At 46.2% G+C, this 14,648-nt stretch overlaps 1 protein-coding gene and 1 long non-coding RNA gene across 2 annotated transcripts; both read left to right on the plus strand.

Moving 5' to 3' along the window:
- Positions 1 to 1,178: 1,178 nt before the first annotated feature.
- Positions 1,179 to 3,640, plus strand: LOC114447722 (uncharacterized). The gene is made up of 3 exons (XR_003671855.1): positions 1,179 to 1,457; positions 2,441 to 2,614; positions 2,768 to 3,640. It is a non-coding gene; the product is annotated as an uncharacterized LOC114447722 (long non-coding RNA).
- An 8,551-nt stretch (positions 3,641 to 12,191) lies between these two features.
- LOC114447611 (proteinase-activated receptor 2-like) lies at positions 12,192 to 13,900 on the plus strand. The gene is made up of 3 exons (XM_028424001.1): positions 12,192 to 12,368; positions 12,524 to 12,705; positions 13,345 to 13,900. The coding sequence occupies exons 1-3, from the start codon at positions 12,192 to 12,194 to the stop codon at positions 13,898 to 13,900; spliced, it is 915 nt and encodes a 304-aa protein (XP_028279802.1).
- Positions 13,901 to 14,648: the final 748 nt, after the last annotated feature.

A 14,648-nucleotide genomic window follows, 5' to 3' on the forward strand; every position in this document is an offset into this window, starting at 1 on the left:
TATGTCGTATAGTTAATGACCCATCAGAGGATAACTAATGGAGCTAAAGAGAGAGCAGAGGATCAGGAAAGCCTGTGAGGGTACAGAAGAAGGAGAGGTTGACAGAAGGAAGGATAAGCTGGAAAACAGCAGAGAATAGACGTAGAAGTATGTAAAACTCTCTCTGCCAGTAAGTTTAAGGAGAAGTACGTTTTAAATTCCTAGGCTAAAATCAGAGGTCAGAGGCAGCTACAGTACGGAAGCGATTTTTGGTTCTGGGACAATGTTTGGGGAAACGGGAGTAAACGGAAAGAATTATGTTTCATACTTCTTTGCTGATGGATGTTTGTGGTCTGATCCCTGCCGGGTGAAAGAAAAGAAGGATGAAGGCTGGGTGAGAAAGAGTCTCGACTATAACAAAGCATGTACTAATGACACTTTTGCTTTACTACTTCTCCTTTTATGTGTCAAAACCAGTATATTGTAAAGTCAAGATGCTCTACTTTCACCTTGGGAGGGGATCAGCATCTCACTGTATTTCACCACATCATCACAAAAACCCTAAAAATTAACCTCTGTAAAAAATAAAAATAAATCTTCTCTCACATCAATGTGTCAAATTAATATGGTGGTGAAGCAACACTGCGCTCACCCTGTCACACACTTCACAGAGTGTACATAAAACATGAAGGAAGCACTGATGAATGTCTGTCTATGGAACATCCACATTTCACTTACAGAAAGACACTGACAGCACACGCTCTGTCCTTGCTTGTTAGCCTTTCTGTGTGTGTTTGAGACTGTGACAAATAGGACATTAATCATATAGGCTGAGCACCTGTGTGACCTAATTGCCTTGCAGTCATTTCTGAAAACCCATGCAGTTATATGGACAATTAAAGCACTTGAGGAGGACAAGGGGAAAGAACAGTCTGGTTTCATCCTCATCCTTCTTCAGACTTCAAGTCTGTGATCCTCATTTGGCTGTGAAATGGTAGGGAAAGACACAGTTTGAGAGATGTGCATGTCAGTGTAGAACATGGCATTTCGTCTCCACCACAAGGGAGCGCCATGAGTGGCACAGATCATGATGACATAGAGACGTTCAGGGCGGGGCTCTGATGATGTGCAGAAAGTTTGAAGCCGTTTGGAGCAAGTATGTAGGAGAGAGAGCTGTTCGTGTATGAATGGTAAAGTGACGCTGCAGCGGCCACGCCCTTTAACTTAGAGAAAAGCCTTAGATAACTTGTGATCAGCACTGTCTTTAGGTGACATCCACCTGATATGAAGTCAATCGGGCGATATCCCTCGGAGGAGTTCATCCGCACTGACTCCCAACCTATGAGATTTAAGGAATTGAAGCTTTCAACTTATTAGGCAGTAAACACTAATAGTCTATTCGCTGTATGACTCAAACTCGGATCTATGCAACATTATCACAAGGCATTTTAGGAACCTGTAGATGAAGATGACAACAGGTTGGTTTGCCGTTATCCAGTAGTGTTAGTTAAATTGATTCTGTGTTGCTCAGCTAATGTCTGTTGTCCAGTCGCTCTACTTAAAGTGTTTTAATCCACCATTAAACAATACCATTATACATTATACATATCATTTATACCCCTGTAGCTGCTTTCAAATATCGTAGTTACAGTTTATGTTTTCATTGATGCGCACAATGTAAATACAGAGATCATCAGTGGATTGTAAATTACAGTGAGCTGCGTTTTACCGTAAACAATGTGTTTTTTATGTTGAACACATTAGAGTTAATACATTACAGCAGGGGAGCGCCAATATTTATTTATTTTTTAGTTTTAGTTTTTGCCAGGGCCACACTTCCATAAGAAAAGCGAAGTGCCGCATTTTTTTCATAAATAATAATAAAAATTGGAGCTCACTGGCACAGTATCTATGTCTAATGTGCTCTTGTTCCATTTTCATCATTGTAAGAGTCTTTTGCTGCCATTTACTGCTCACTCCTCTGTCCTCCTCTGTCTACTTTGAGTGTGTGCTGGTTCTGCTGGTGCCACACACACGGGCCTTTTCCTTAAAAACAAATTTTACCTTTAAAATTCGACCTTTTTTCCTTTTAAGGACAGGTTGTATCTCACCTGGCTATAAATGCATATAATTAAGCAGCACTTATTGGTAAATATAACTTCTGATAACACATGCTTTCATTTTGATGTGAAAGCTTTACCTGCTGAATTGCTTTTGACAACATGAGACTGGTCAACAGCCCATCCTCCCCATGACAACGTACAGTAAGAAGTCAAAACCACTGAAATAAGCAGTGTGCCCTCATGTGGTTGTATGGTGCATGTCAGCTCCTTGTCTACATGTGTGAGGTGGTGTTGCATCTAAACTCATAATCACCGCAACATTTCTACACAACATGTAGGACATCATGACATAATGTTTCTACTGCATTAATGTGACTTTTGCTAAATGTTTCCTGCAGGTGCGGAAAAATCACATCCCTGTGATTTAACCTCCTCGTCTGTAATCTGCTCCAGATCTCCCCTATGATTATTTGGAAAGCAAAACCTTGTGACGCTGAAGTCCACAATATCTTCACCAGCATCACCACTGTGATCGCAGCTGTCAGCTTCTGGTCACTTATTGCTCTGGAAAGGTACCTTTGTTTTTTCAGTGTGTGTACTGATCATTTGAATAAATGATTGTGTGTACTGATCATTTGTACTGATCATTTGAATATCAGTACACACACGCTATTAATCGACCTGTCTCTTAAAGAGACAGGTCGATTAATAGCTCTGTGTTGCAGGTGTTTTGCCATCACCTTCCCACAGTGGCAGTGCATCAGACAAACTAAAGTTTCTGTGCTGCTCTGTGTTGGTGCCTGGGTCCTTTGTGCTGTTGTCTCTTCTCCAATGTTCTTTTTATCAGATCTTCTCTTCTACCTCCTCCCTGTATTCTTACTGCTCACTGTCCCCGTGTTCATCTTCTGTCTAGCTAGGACCATCAAAGCCCTGCCTGCTGCCACCGTGATGCCAGCTGAGGAAAAACGAAGAACTTTGGCCATTTTGGTTCTGCTGCTGCTTCAACATACTCTGCTGTTTTGTCCCTTAATCATTTGGGTTATTATAGGCATATTCTCACATGTTTCAGCTCCTTTCTACGTGTCAATGTTTATTGTATCCTGTTTTCTGCTCTGTCCTTTTGTGGACTTGATTCTGATTGTTTTCATGCCAAAGGGCCCAATCAACAAGCTGCTGGCTCCTCTGTGCTGCTGCAAGATGGACAACAGTGAAGAAGCAGATGCAGCAGAGACGACTGTATGAGGTAGTGATGCATTGTTGATGCCTCAGGGGTGTGTGAAAAGTGAAATTGAAACTTTGTAAAAGTTTTTTTAAAAATGTAAGTGCTTGTCAACATTTGGATGCTTGTGAACTTACAAGGCAGGGTTTATGCATTTTTATTTAGAAACAGGTTTTTTGCAGTCACTGCATCAGAAGAGGAAAAGATCCACTCTACCTGCAACACATAGAAGAACATTACTACTGTAACATACACTGTAGTAATTCAGTTCATGTAGGCTTTAATGAATGTTCCTCATTTGTTGTAATGAAGGAAACTTTATTCTTTGTTTTTTATATGTTTTCCTACAAAATTAATAAATTCTGTAAACCTGACTAAAGCAAAGTCTGCTTTTGATTTATTGTTCAATAGTCCCTGTCAGTGTGTCTCCAAGGGGACTAAAGTGGGCGTCTGACTGCTGTGTTCTCGAAGAATTTCTCCTTACTAATCAAATTATGAGATCTTCTTAAAGCTAAAGCTGAGAATACCGGTAACTATAGAAACTAATGAAAATTGAAATATGATACATTTTTCATTCAGGAAAATGATTGACGCAGAAATATTTCCTTGTTTTTTTTTGTCCAACATTAAATGAAAGTGACAATAACTAAAGGTTTATGTTAGCTGCTGATAAGCCCTCCTTCAATGGCTTGAAGGAATTTTAGCCCATTCTTCAGTACAGAGCAGCTACAATCTGACATGCTGGTGGGTTTTCTCACATCAACAGGTTGATTCTGGTACTTCTGCAACATTGTGATTCAAATAATGAATTGTTCTACAACATGATTGACCTGCTGTGCTTGAATATTTCAGTGAGCTGTACATGCCAACAAATATTTACCCACAATGAGACATACTTGTCAGGGTTAATATAAGGTGGAGGACACAAATGCAGCTGAGCCGGAAGTATCAGGCAATTCTCAGTGTTTTAATACAGGGAAGGTTCGGTACACAGAAGTTCAGTCCGCGAGGCAGAGGTATCCAAAAGGGCACAGGCAAAAACCAGTGGTCAAAGTCCAAAGCAGAAATCAGTACACAGGAGTACAGTCCATGAGGCAAAGGTATCACAAAGGGGCGAAGGCAACGAACAGTAGTCAGATCCAAAATAGTTCATTCACAAGGGACTCCAAAACTCACTCAGAAACTCCAAAACTCACTCGGAAAACTCACTGGGGAAATCACAAGAGCGGAAGGCTACTTGGACGGCTGTGTCGCAGGATAACTCACAAAACGAACTGGCAACAAGGGGCAGAAAACACACAGGCTTTACACACAGGAGGGCGGGAAGACAATTGGACACAGGTGAAGCACATTAGGGCGGAGCAGGTAATCACAGGTGGGGGAAGGGAGCACACATGAGGAAAACAGAACTGAAACACAGGGGAAAGATCGAGTTTCAAAATAAAACAGGAAGTGACTAGTAAAACTAGAACTAATACAAACAGAAAATGAACTACAAAATAAAAGACCTGGCTGAAACCATGACAGTACCCCCCCCTCAAGGAACGGCTCCCAGACGTTCCACTAGAAACCATGAGTCTGAACAAAAATACAGGGAGCAAAAAATCAGTCTAATAAGGGTCCAGAAAACAAAAACTCAGAAAACTGGGTAGAGACCCAGCGTGACGAAGTCTGGGGGGGGCTCAGAGAGCAAGGCCAGAGGCTGAGAAGGCCGAGATTTCCCAGGGTCGAGAGAAACGGCGGGGGAACACCAGAGACGAGGTTGCAGACCCTCCAGGGTCTGGGCGGAAGAACAACAGAGATAGAGACGCGGCCCCTCCAGGGTCCGGGCGGAAAAACAACAGAGATGGAGACGCGGACCCTCCAGGGTCCGGGCGGAAAAACAACAGAGATGGAGACGCGGACCCTCCAGAGTCCGGGCGGAAGACCACCAGCGATGGAGACGCGGACCCTCCAGGGTCCGGGCGGAAGACCACCAGCGATGACGAGACGACGGACCCTCCTGGGTCCGGGCGGAAGACCACCAGCGATGACGAGACGGCGGACCCTCCTGGGTCCGGGCGGAAGACCACCAGCGATGGAGACGCGGACCCTCCTGGGTCCGGGCGGAAGACCAACGAGGACGAGACGACGGACCCTCCTGGGTCCGGGCTGAAGACCAGCGAGGACGAGACGACGGACCCTCCTGGGTCCGGGCTGAAGACCAGCGAGGAAGGCGAGGCGGACCCTCCTGGGTCCGGGCAGAAGACCAGCGAGGACGAGATGACGGACCCTCCTGGGTCCGGGCTGAAGACCAGCGAGGAAGGCGAGGCGGACCCTCCTGGGTCCGGGCAGAAGACCAGCGAGGAAGGCGAGGCGGACCCTCCTGGGTCCGGGCAGAAGACCAGCGAGGACGAGACGACGGACCCTCCTGGGTCCGGGCTGAAGACCAGCGAGGAAGGCGAGGCGGACCCTCCTGGGTCCGGGCAGAAGACCAGCGAAGACGATGGGACTGTCCCACCAGGATCAGGGCAGAAGGTCGGCGGAGATGAGGAGGCTGACCCACCAGACGAGGAGGCTGACCCTCCAGGGTCAGGGCAGAAGGTTGGTGGAGACGAGGCTGTGGACCCTCCCGGGTCCGGGCAGAAGGTCAGCGGAGACGATGAGGCTGACCCACCAGGGTCAGGGCAGAAGGTCGGCGGAGACGATGAGGCTGACCCACCAGGGTCAGGGCAGAAGGTCGGCGGGGACGATGAGGCTGACCCACCAGGGTCAGGGCAGAAGGTCGGCGGGGACGATGAGGCTGACCCACCAGGGTCAGGGCAGAACGCCGGCGAGGACGAGGCAGAAGACCCTTCAGGGTCCGGACAGGAAGCCATAGCCGAAGACGAGGCAGAAGACCCTCCAGGGTCCAGACAGGAAACCATAGCAGGGGACCCTCCGGGGTCCGGACAGGAAACCAGAGCCGAGGACCCTCCGGGGACCGGACAGGAAGCCAGAACTGAGGGAGGACCACCGGCGTCGGGACTGAAGACCAGAGGCGAAGGACCACCGGCGTCGGAACTGAAGACCAGAGGCGAAGGACCACCGGCGTCGGAACTGAAGACCAGAGGCGAAGGACCACCGGCGTCGGAACTGAAGACCAGAGGCGAAGGACCACCGGCGTCGGAACTGAAGACCAGAGGCGAAGGACCACCGGCGTCAGGACTGGGACTCGGGAGCGGTGGACCACCGGGGTCGGAACAGGGACTCGGGAGCGGTGGACCACCGGGGTCGGAACAGGGACTCGGGAGCGGTGGACCACCGGGGTCGGAACTGGGGCTCGTGAGCGGTGGACCACCGGGGTCGGAACTGGGGCTCGGGAGCGAAGGACCACTAAGGTCGGGACAGGGGCTCGGGAGCGGTGGACCACCGAGGTCGGGACAGGAAGCTGGGGACGGAACCCCACCAGGACTAGGACAGGAGACTGGGGACGGAACCCCATGAGGAGTGGAACTCGGGGACGGAACCCCACTAGGACTAGGATAGGAGACTGGGGACGGAACCCCACCAGGATCAGGACTGGGACCCGGAGCTGAGGGTTCATCAGGGCCAGGGTCGAAGACCCTCTAGTGTTGAGGAAAGGCACCCCCACAGTCAGTGTCAGTGCCGCAAACACACCAAAGAATAAAAAATCCACAAGCTCAGCAGATAAATCCTTGGGGGCAGCACAGAAACACCCACCCTCGGGTGGTGCAGGAGAAGGCGACGTCATCTGGAGTCCGCCCTCTGACGGAGCGGGGAGGAGTGACGTCGTCTGGAGTCCGCCCCTGGTGTCGGGGCTGGAGACCAGAGGCGAAGGACCACTGGGGTCAGGACTGAAGATCACAGTAGGGGATGGACCACCAGCGTCGGGACTGGGGCTCGGGAGCGGTGGACCACCGTGGTCGGAACAGGGGCTCGGGAGCGGTGGACCACCGGAGTCGGAACAGGAGACAGGAGACGGAAGCCCTCCAGGGCCAAAACTCGAAACAGGAAACGGAAGCCCTCCAGGGCCAAAACTCGAAACAGGAAGCGGAAGCCCTCCAGGGCCAAAACTCGAAACAGGAAGCGGAAGCCCTCCAGGGCCAAAACTGGAACCCAGAACTGAGGACCCTTCAGTGTCAGGCTCAGTCACTATGGTTAAGGGTCCTTCTGGGTCAGAACGGGTAGCCAACTCTGCGGGATCAGGGCTGGAACCCGGAGCCAGATATTCTCTAGTGACAGAGCTGGTCACTAGAGCTGAGGGTCCATCTGGGTCAGGACTGGAGCCCAGAACAGAAGACCCCCCATAGTCCAAACAGGCTTTCCCCAAAGTCTCAGTCTGCGTTTCTTTGGTCCCAACAGATATCAAGTCCTTCGCCATGACAGATATTCCATCAGGAGTAACACAGGCAGGCCCCAGAACAGGTGGTGTAGTCTGGGGCGTGTTCTTGGGAGGAAAAGGGACGCCGTCTGGAGCCCGCCTTCTGGCCGAAACGGGAGGAGCGACGTCGTCGGGATCCCGCCTCCGGGCGGAACCGGAAGTGGCCACGTCGTCGGGAGCCCGCCTCCGGGCGGAACCGGAAGTGGTGACGTCGTCGGGAGCTCGCCTCCGGGCGGAACCGGAAGCCCGCCTCCGGGCGGAACCGGAAGTGGCGACGTCGTCGGGAGCCCGCCTCCCGGCGGTACCGGAAGTGGTGACGTCGTCGGGAGCCCGCCTCCGGGCGGAACCGGAAGTGGCGACGTCGTCGGGAGCCCGCCTCCGGGCGGAACCGGAAGTGGCGACGTCGTCGGGAGCCCGCCTCCGGGCGGAACCGGAAGTGAGTGGTGATAACCGTGGTGAAGCCGTGAACGGAGCTGGTGCGGTACGAACGGCCCAGGCAGGGAGCACCGGAGCCACCGGAGAATGGAAATTGTCCATCTCTTCGAACACGGGTTCATAGTCAATTCTCATCCACGGCTCTTCGACCAGAATTTCCTTCATACGGGCCTGTAGCTTCTGTGTCGTGTTCCAAAGGGCCCCTAGCTTTTGCAGCAGTGAGACGCGGTGGGAACACAACCGCCGAACCTCTGTCTTTTCCAGAGGAGGAGAGGACATGTGGTCTATGCAGTCCACAGCCTGTTGGAGCTGGGCTTTCTCTTCAGAAATTCCTTCCCATAAAAATATTACCTCCACTGGATCCTCCATAGCTGCTCAGTCTGCTGCGTCCAGTTATGGCCAGTTCGTAATGTCAGGGTTAATATAAGGTGGAGGACACAAATGCAGCTGAGCCGGAAGTATCAGGCAATTCTCAGTGTTTTAATACAGGCAAGGTTCGGTACACAGAAGTTCAGTCCGCGAGGCAGAGGTATCCAAAAGGGCACAGGCAAAAACCAGTGGTCAAAGTCCAAAGCAGAAATCAGTACACAGGAGTACAGTCCATGAGGCAAAGGTATCACAAAGGGGCGAAGGCAACGAACAGTAGTCAGATCCAAAATAGTTCATTCACAAGGGACTCCAAAACTCACTCAGAAACTCCAAAACTCACTCGGAAAACTCACTGGGGAAATCACAAGAGCGGAAGGCTACTTGGACGGCTGTGTCGCAGGATAACTCACAAAACGAACTGGCAACAAGGGGCAGAAAACACACAGGCTTTATACACAGGAGGGCGGGAAGACAATTGGACACAGGTGAAGCACATTAGGGCGGAGCAGGTAATCACAGGTGGGGGAAGGGAGCACACATGAGGAAAACAGAACTGAAACACAGGGGAAAGATCGAGTTTCAAAATAAAACAGGAAGTGACTAGTAAAACTAGAACTAATACAAACAGAAAATGAACTACAAAATAAAAGACCTGGCTGAAACCATGACAATACTCATACAGAAAACTGCTCCCTATATATACAGTCAGGGTCACATTTCATTTGAACTGTTTTCTTTGAATGTTTGCCACTCTTTTTTACCTGCAGTTTACAGGAAGTGAATGTAGGCCAAGGATGATGGAAGGAAAGTTTTAGGTCTCGGTCTCAGAGGTCTCAGCTCACTTAAACCTTTTGAGCTTACTGAGTGACGGGTTTTTTAAGATAGAGAGACACTTCAAGATAAGGAAGGTAAGGCTTCCATTTTTTAATAAAAAAATATGTAAAGGGCAGGTATATATAGCTTCTGTTTTTATTACTTATTAACATATACACAATTATGTTTGCTTTTAGGACATTTAAAACAACAAAACACTATTGTGAAGAACAGCTGTGGGTTCAGTAGCTCTGTTTTAATCACTTCTAGAGAAAGATATCCAGCCAGTCACAGTACTGTCACTGAACAGCATATGAATTTGAAGTTAATCCAAGTGTGAAATTATGAAACTAATACCAAATTGATGTCATAAATGAATCCTACATATTGTTTCGCTTTGTCATTAAATTTTATTGCTCTTTTGGACAACTTTTTTTATAGTATCATTTGTTTACTATAGTTTTATTCTTACAGCTCCTCCATCGCACAGGAAGCAAGATGAATGTTGAATATCTATTGATTAGGTTCAACATTTGGGCCTGCCTTCCTTTGATCATAGCCGCCATCTGTTATTTGCTTTACGTGGTATGTATAAACAATATGGGTCTGCAAATACAACAAAAAATATTCTCAGATACTCCATGTTGTTGTTTTAATGTCTGGTGCTAGTGTGGGGTTTGTGGTCCTTGTCATCCTCAACACTCACATGAAGTTTGAAATATTTTGCATTAATATGAATGTTTCCTGCAGGTCCCGAACGACCATGTGCCTGCCACATATTACATGAGCCTCCTCATCTGCAATCTCATCCATTTCTGCACTATGATCACTCAGATGCTTGTCATACCTGACGGATATGTCATATCTGACGAATATGTCCTACCTGATGAATATGTCATACCTGACTATGAAGCCATATATGACATTCGTATTATTGTCGGGTTTGCTGTGATGACAGGCCTTGGCTTCAGGGTGTGTTTTGCTCTGGAAAGGTACCTATGTTTTTTCATTGTGTTTGCTGACCATTCTATTAATTACAGTCTATAGTGTGATATTAATCTGTATCTCTGCTCTGTGTTGCAGGTGTTTTGCCATCACCCTCCCACAGCTGCAGTGCATCAGACAAACCAAAGGTTCTGTGCTGCTCTGTGTTAGTGTCTCGGTCCTTTGTGCTGTTGCCATCACTCTTATAATGGTCTTTGGACCATTTCTTCTCTTTCCTATTTGCTCTCTGCTCTGCTTTTTCCAACTTGTTTTGACACCATTCCATGGACGGCTTGCCATAATTAATGGAGTCATACATTCTGAGTTATACTTGTGAATACTAAAGGACATGTCTGTGGTCTGTGGTGGAATCTTTAGTGAGCTGTACGTAAACACATGCTAGCAAAGCTCAATGAACTGAAGCAGCATTTCCCCACAGAAAACCACCACGTTAGGTTTATGCTGCTAAAAGTGTTTTTACAAGATGGTGAATCAGGATTAGTACTTGTTTTCTTTAAACACGGCTTCTCCAATTTTCTTTTTCTATATATACAGTGTAATATGTCGTGTTGCTCTTCATCTGAGATGAAGTAAGGTTTAATCCATTTTAGACCAGACCAGATGGTCTTTGAGGGAGTGAACTTTCCGTTATTTACAGTTAATAACCTCACACAGAACCTCAGTGTGGTGAACTGCACCAATCTTCACAGGAAGTGAATGTAGGCCATGGAAGTGATTGGAAGAAAGTTTTGAGGTCTCAGCTCACGCAAAATACTTTGATTTTACTGACTGAGGGCTGAGACATTACAATGAATGTAAGGTGGCTTACACTTATTTAGTTCAAAGGCCTTCAGAGGAAAAATTACAAAAAAAGGGAAGAAGCCAACTTACCTGACAGTTCCTGGTGAAAGGAAGGTAGGGAGGCCACACCTAGCAAAAAAAATGTAAGTGTTAACCCTGGAATTGTTCTTTAATGACCAACCAAACTGTCATCACAATACAAAATATCACATTATGATCAGCTGTGATAGAGCAGGTTGTCCATACGAAACAACCCTCAGCCCTATCTGCATATCCAAGTCTTGTCGGGCAAGAAATGATTGCAGAGGAGCGCCTTGGATTCTGGCTTCATCACCACTGGTGTGTGAGTGCAAGACTAAGATCAGAGATTTAGACAAGCTTTCACTGTGTTGTTGCTGAGTGTGTCCCTTCTAATCAGCATGAAAAAGGACAGTGTGACAGGAAGTTTCATGTTTTATGTTGTTTATTGTTTATGTTTTATTGTTCATGTTGTATTTGTAAACTCAAACCCTGAAATAATGAATGTAGCATAAAAAACTTCAAAGATCAGTATGCCTGATAAAGTTCAGTCAGTGTTTGACTGAATGACAATATAATGCTACAGTAAGGTTTGAGTGCATGACATTACAATGTGCAAAATTCTACTGAAAAAAATACAGCTGTAGAAGAAGCTGCTGCATGTGAGCTGGTGAGTAATGCTTCACATTTATTCTAAGGAGTCGATGCTAGTATTATTAATAGTAATATAATAATACCACAGCAATATGTGAGAAGATAAAATCAAGTCTCATAGGGAAATACAGTCATTCTGTACAGTTTTCTATGTGAGAAAAACACTGCTGTAAGAAGTGAGTCAAGAACAACTTTCAAAGGTAAATAGATTTTATATATACATATGTAACAGAATGAGGCAGCTTTACACAGGAGGTGCATGAACAACTGTGGATATATTTTGTTTTAAGATCGATTAATCAGTGCTGCTTGATGTACCTATTGATATTTGACTCTGTTAGTGTTCTTTATTCTTCTTTCTTCCACATACAGACTCAAACAGACTCGAACCCAGTGTTTATGTGAACTTTAAAGCTATAAGGATATATCTGCGGTTAAACAACTTGCTGTCACTCAGGACAAACATAATCTCTCAAACACCAGATACTGAAGAATGGAGGAACTCTACAACACCTCGGGGAACCAAAGTTATGATACGAATTATGATGACAACACAAACTACATCTGCTTTACTGGAAACTATGCATTCATCCTGTATGTGCTGACATGGATCATCTGTTGTATTGGACTTCCTTTGATCATAGTGGCCATCATCGCACTTTATTTTGTGGTATGTTCATGATGACTGACATTTGTTATTGATGGATGTGTTGGTGCAGTCTGTATGTAACATATGTGTTATAACTGCCTGTGGAAACTGACTGGAGGAGGTGTTGATGAGAACATTGTTTATCATTTATAGATTTTTCTCAATGTTTCCTACAGATCCAAAAAGATCATGTTGCTCCAGTTTACGTCATCAACCTTCTACTTTCTGACCTTTTCCAGCTCTGCTGTATGATGGTTTGGGTGACAGACAAGACCTGTGAGAACTTTGTAATGTTTTATTTTTTCGATTTTGGTCTGATGGTCAGCGTTGGATTCATGGTGTGTGTTTCCATGGAAAGGTAACTGTCTGATTATTTTCTGTGGATTTAATTTATGCATATATCATATTTTCTATGACTATAAGTCACCCTTTTTTCTACATCCTTATAGGTATGCGACTTATACTCAGGTGCGACTTATATATGAAAATATATAAATTTAGTTAGCCTTGTGTCCTGATGTCCCATTACAAGCATAATGGTAGCTGTTCTGTCCCCCTCCTGATGGTTCTGTTCCACCTCCAGCTTGTCCACACTTTGCATTCCGAGCAGGTGTTCATGGAACGTGCGCTTGCAGCTGAGCCTCAGTCGATAGGTCGCTAATTCCAGACAGCTATATGAGTGCACAGTAGTCTGCCTTTTACTCACTTACAGGATGTTTATAAGAATTTCTGTGTGGTGAAGCTAATCATTTCTCCATGTGAGGACTTGTTGAAATGTGTGTGTCTCACTCTCAATGCCCCGCAGCCATATCACTAAAGTTAAGAGGAATTCAAGAGGCAATGTTATGCTAAAAACATAGTGATTTTTTGGCCCGCTGGTGCGACTAATACTCCGGTGACACCTATAGTCAATATATATATATATATATATATATATATCTATACGTATAGTCTGATGCACCTTAAAAACTGTCTATGTCTCTGTGTTGTCTTACAGGTATTTGGTCATTGCCCACCCACTGTGGTACAGATACAGACGGACCATTAAATCCTCTATGATCGTCAGCATTGTGGTCTGGGTCCTTCCTCTTGTCTGTGTCCTGCCTTTCTATCTGTGGTTTGATGATAAGGTCATATTAACTGTGTTCTCTGTGTTTCTCCTCCTGCCCCTCCCTCTGTTCATGTTCTTCCTGGTTGGGACTCTTAGAGCTCTGTCCTCAGCTCGCAGTGTCCCCTCTGATGAAAAAAGAAGAATTGTGGCTATCTTGCTGATAGTGCTGCTGATTTACACATTGCTATTTCTGCCTGACATCATCTGGTCTCTGGTTGATGAAGCCAGAAATAACACCATTTTCACTGACTTGTGTTTATGTCTTCTTCAGCTGAGTCCTCTTGCAGACCTGATCATGTATGTTTTTATTAGAAAAGGAGCCATAGACAACCTCTTGTCCTCACTGTGCTGTGACAGAATGGACAGTGATGCTGACCATCCTGTCACAGTCCTTGCTGATGTCAGCAAATCAGCAGCAGATCCACAGCAAGGAGAAGTTTAGGTGAAGAGAAAGAATAAAGACCCTGAACAGAGAAGATGATACATTCACCAAGACTGGGTCAGCAGAGCAGCAGACTTTAGCACACATGATGCAGCCACATGATGCAGCCACAGGGAAGAATACATGTATGTAATGCAGCATTACTGTTTCTTTCATGAAGGTCAGCCTCATCATTATTATTCAGTCTGCTAACACTGTAACAGAGACCTGCTGAGATCAATATTTACTGCAGCTTTATACTGTATATTAAATGTCTGAATGAAGAAACACTGAGTGTCTCTGATTGATTCAGCATCTTTGACAGTTTTGAACATTGCATTGTCACGACCTGGTGTTTATTTATTGTTTTGGTTTTCCTTGTTTTGGGTTTTTAGGTTGATCTGTGTTTAGTTATTGTTATTTTCCTGTAGTTCTGGTGTTTTCTTTCCTTGGGTTTGTGTTTAGTTGTCTTGTCTTGTCTTCCTGTGCTTCCTGTTTTACTTTGATAGTCCTGTTCCCCCTGTGTATTGTCTTGAGTTTTGCTTCCTGTGTTTTCCCTCCTTGTATGATTACCTGTCCTGCCCTCATGTGTGTCACCTGTGCCTCGTTGTTTTCCCTGGTCCCCCTGTATATAGTCTGTGTCTTCCCCTTTGTCCTTGCTAGTTCGTCTTGTCTGGTGTAGGGTTGTGTCTGTCCATGTCTCGTCCATGCCATGCCATGCCATGCTTTGATCCTTGCCTTGATGTCATGTACTTCTGCCTAACCTCAC

Source organism: Parambassis ranga, chromosome 15 (assembly GCF_900634625.1).
Source record: "Parambassis ranga chromosome 15, fParRan2.1, whole genome shotgun sequence".
In the NCBI taxonomy this organism is placed as follows: Eukaryota; Metazoa; Chordata; class Actinopteri; family Ambassidae; genus Parambassis; species Parambassis ranga.

Excerpts from the sequence above, each read along its gene's own strand:
- LOC114447611 (XM_028424001.1), top strand. The coding sequence starts at position 12,192 with ATGGAGGAACTCTACAACACCTCGGGGAACCAAAGTTATGATACGAAT. Across the intron at positions 12,369-12,523 it reads TCATCGCACTTTATTTTGTG|ATCCAAAAAGATCATGTTGC; the intron begins GTATGTTCATGA and ends TGTTTCCTACAG. Across the intron at positions 12,706-13,344 it reads GTGTGTGTTTCCATGGAAAG|GTATTTGGTCATTGCCCACC; the intron begins GTAACTGTCTGA and ends GTTGTCTTACAG.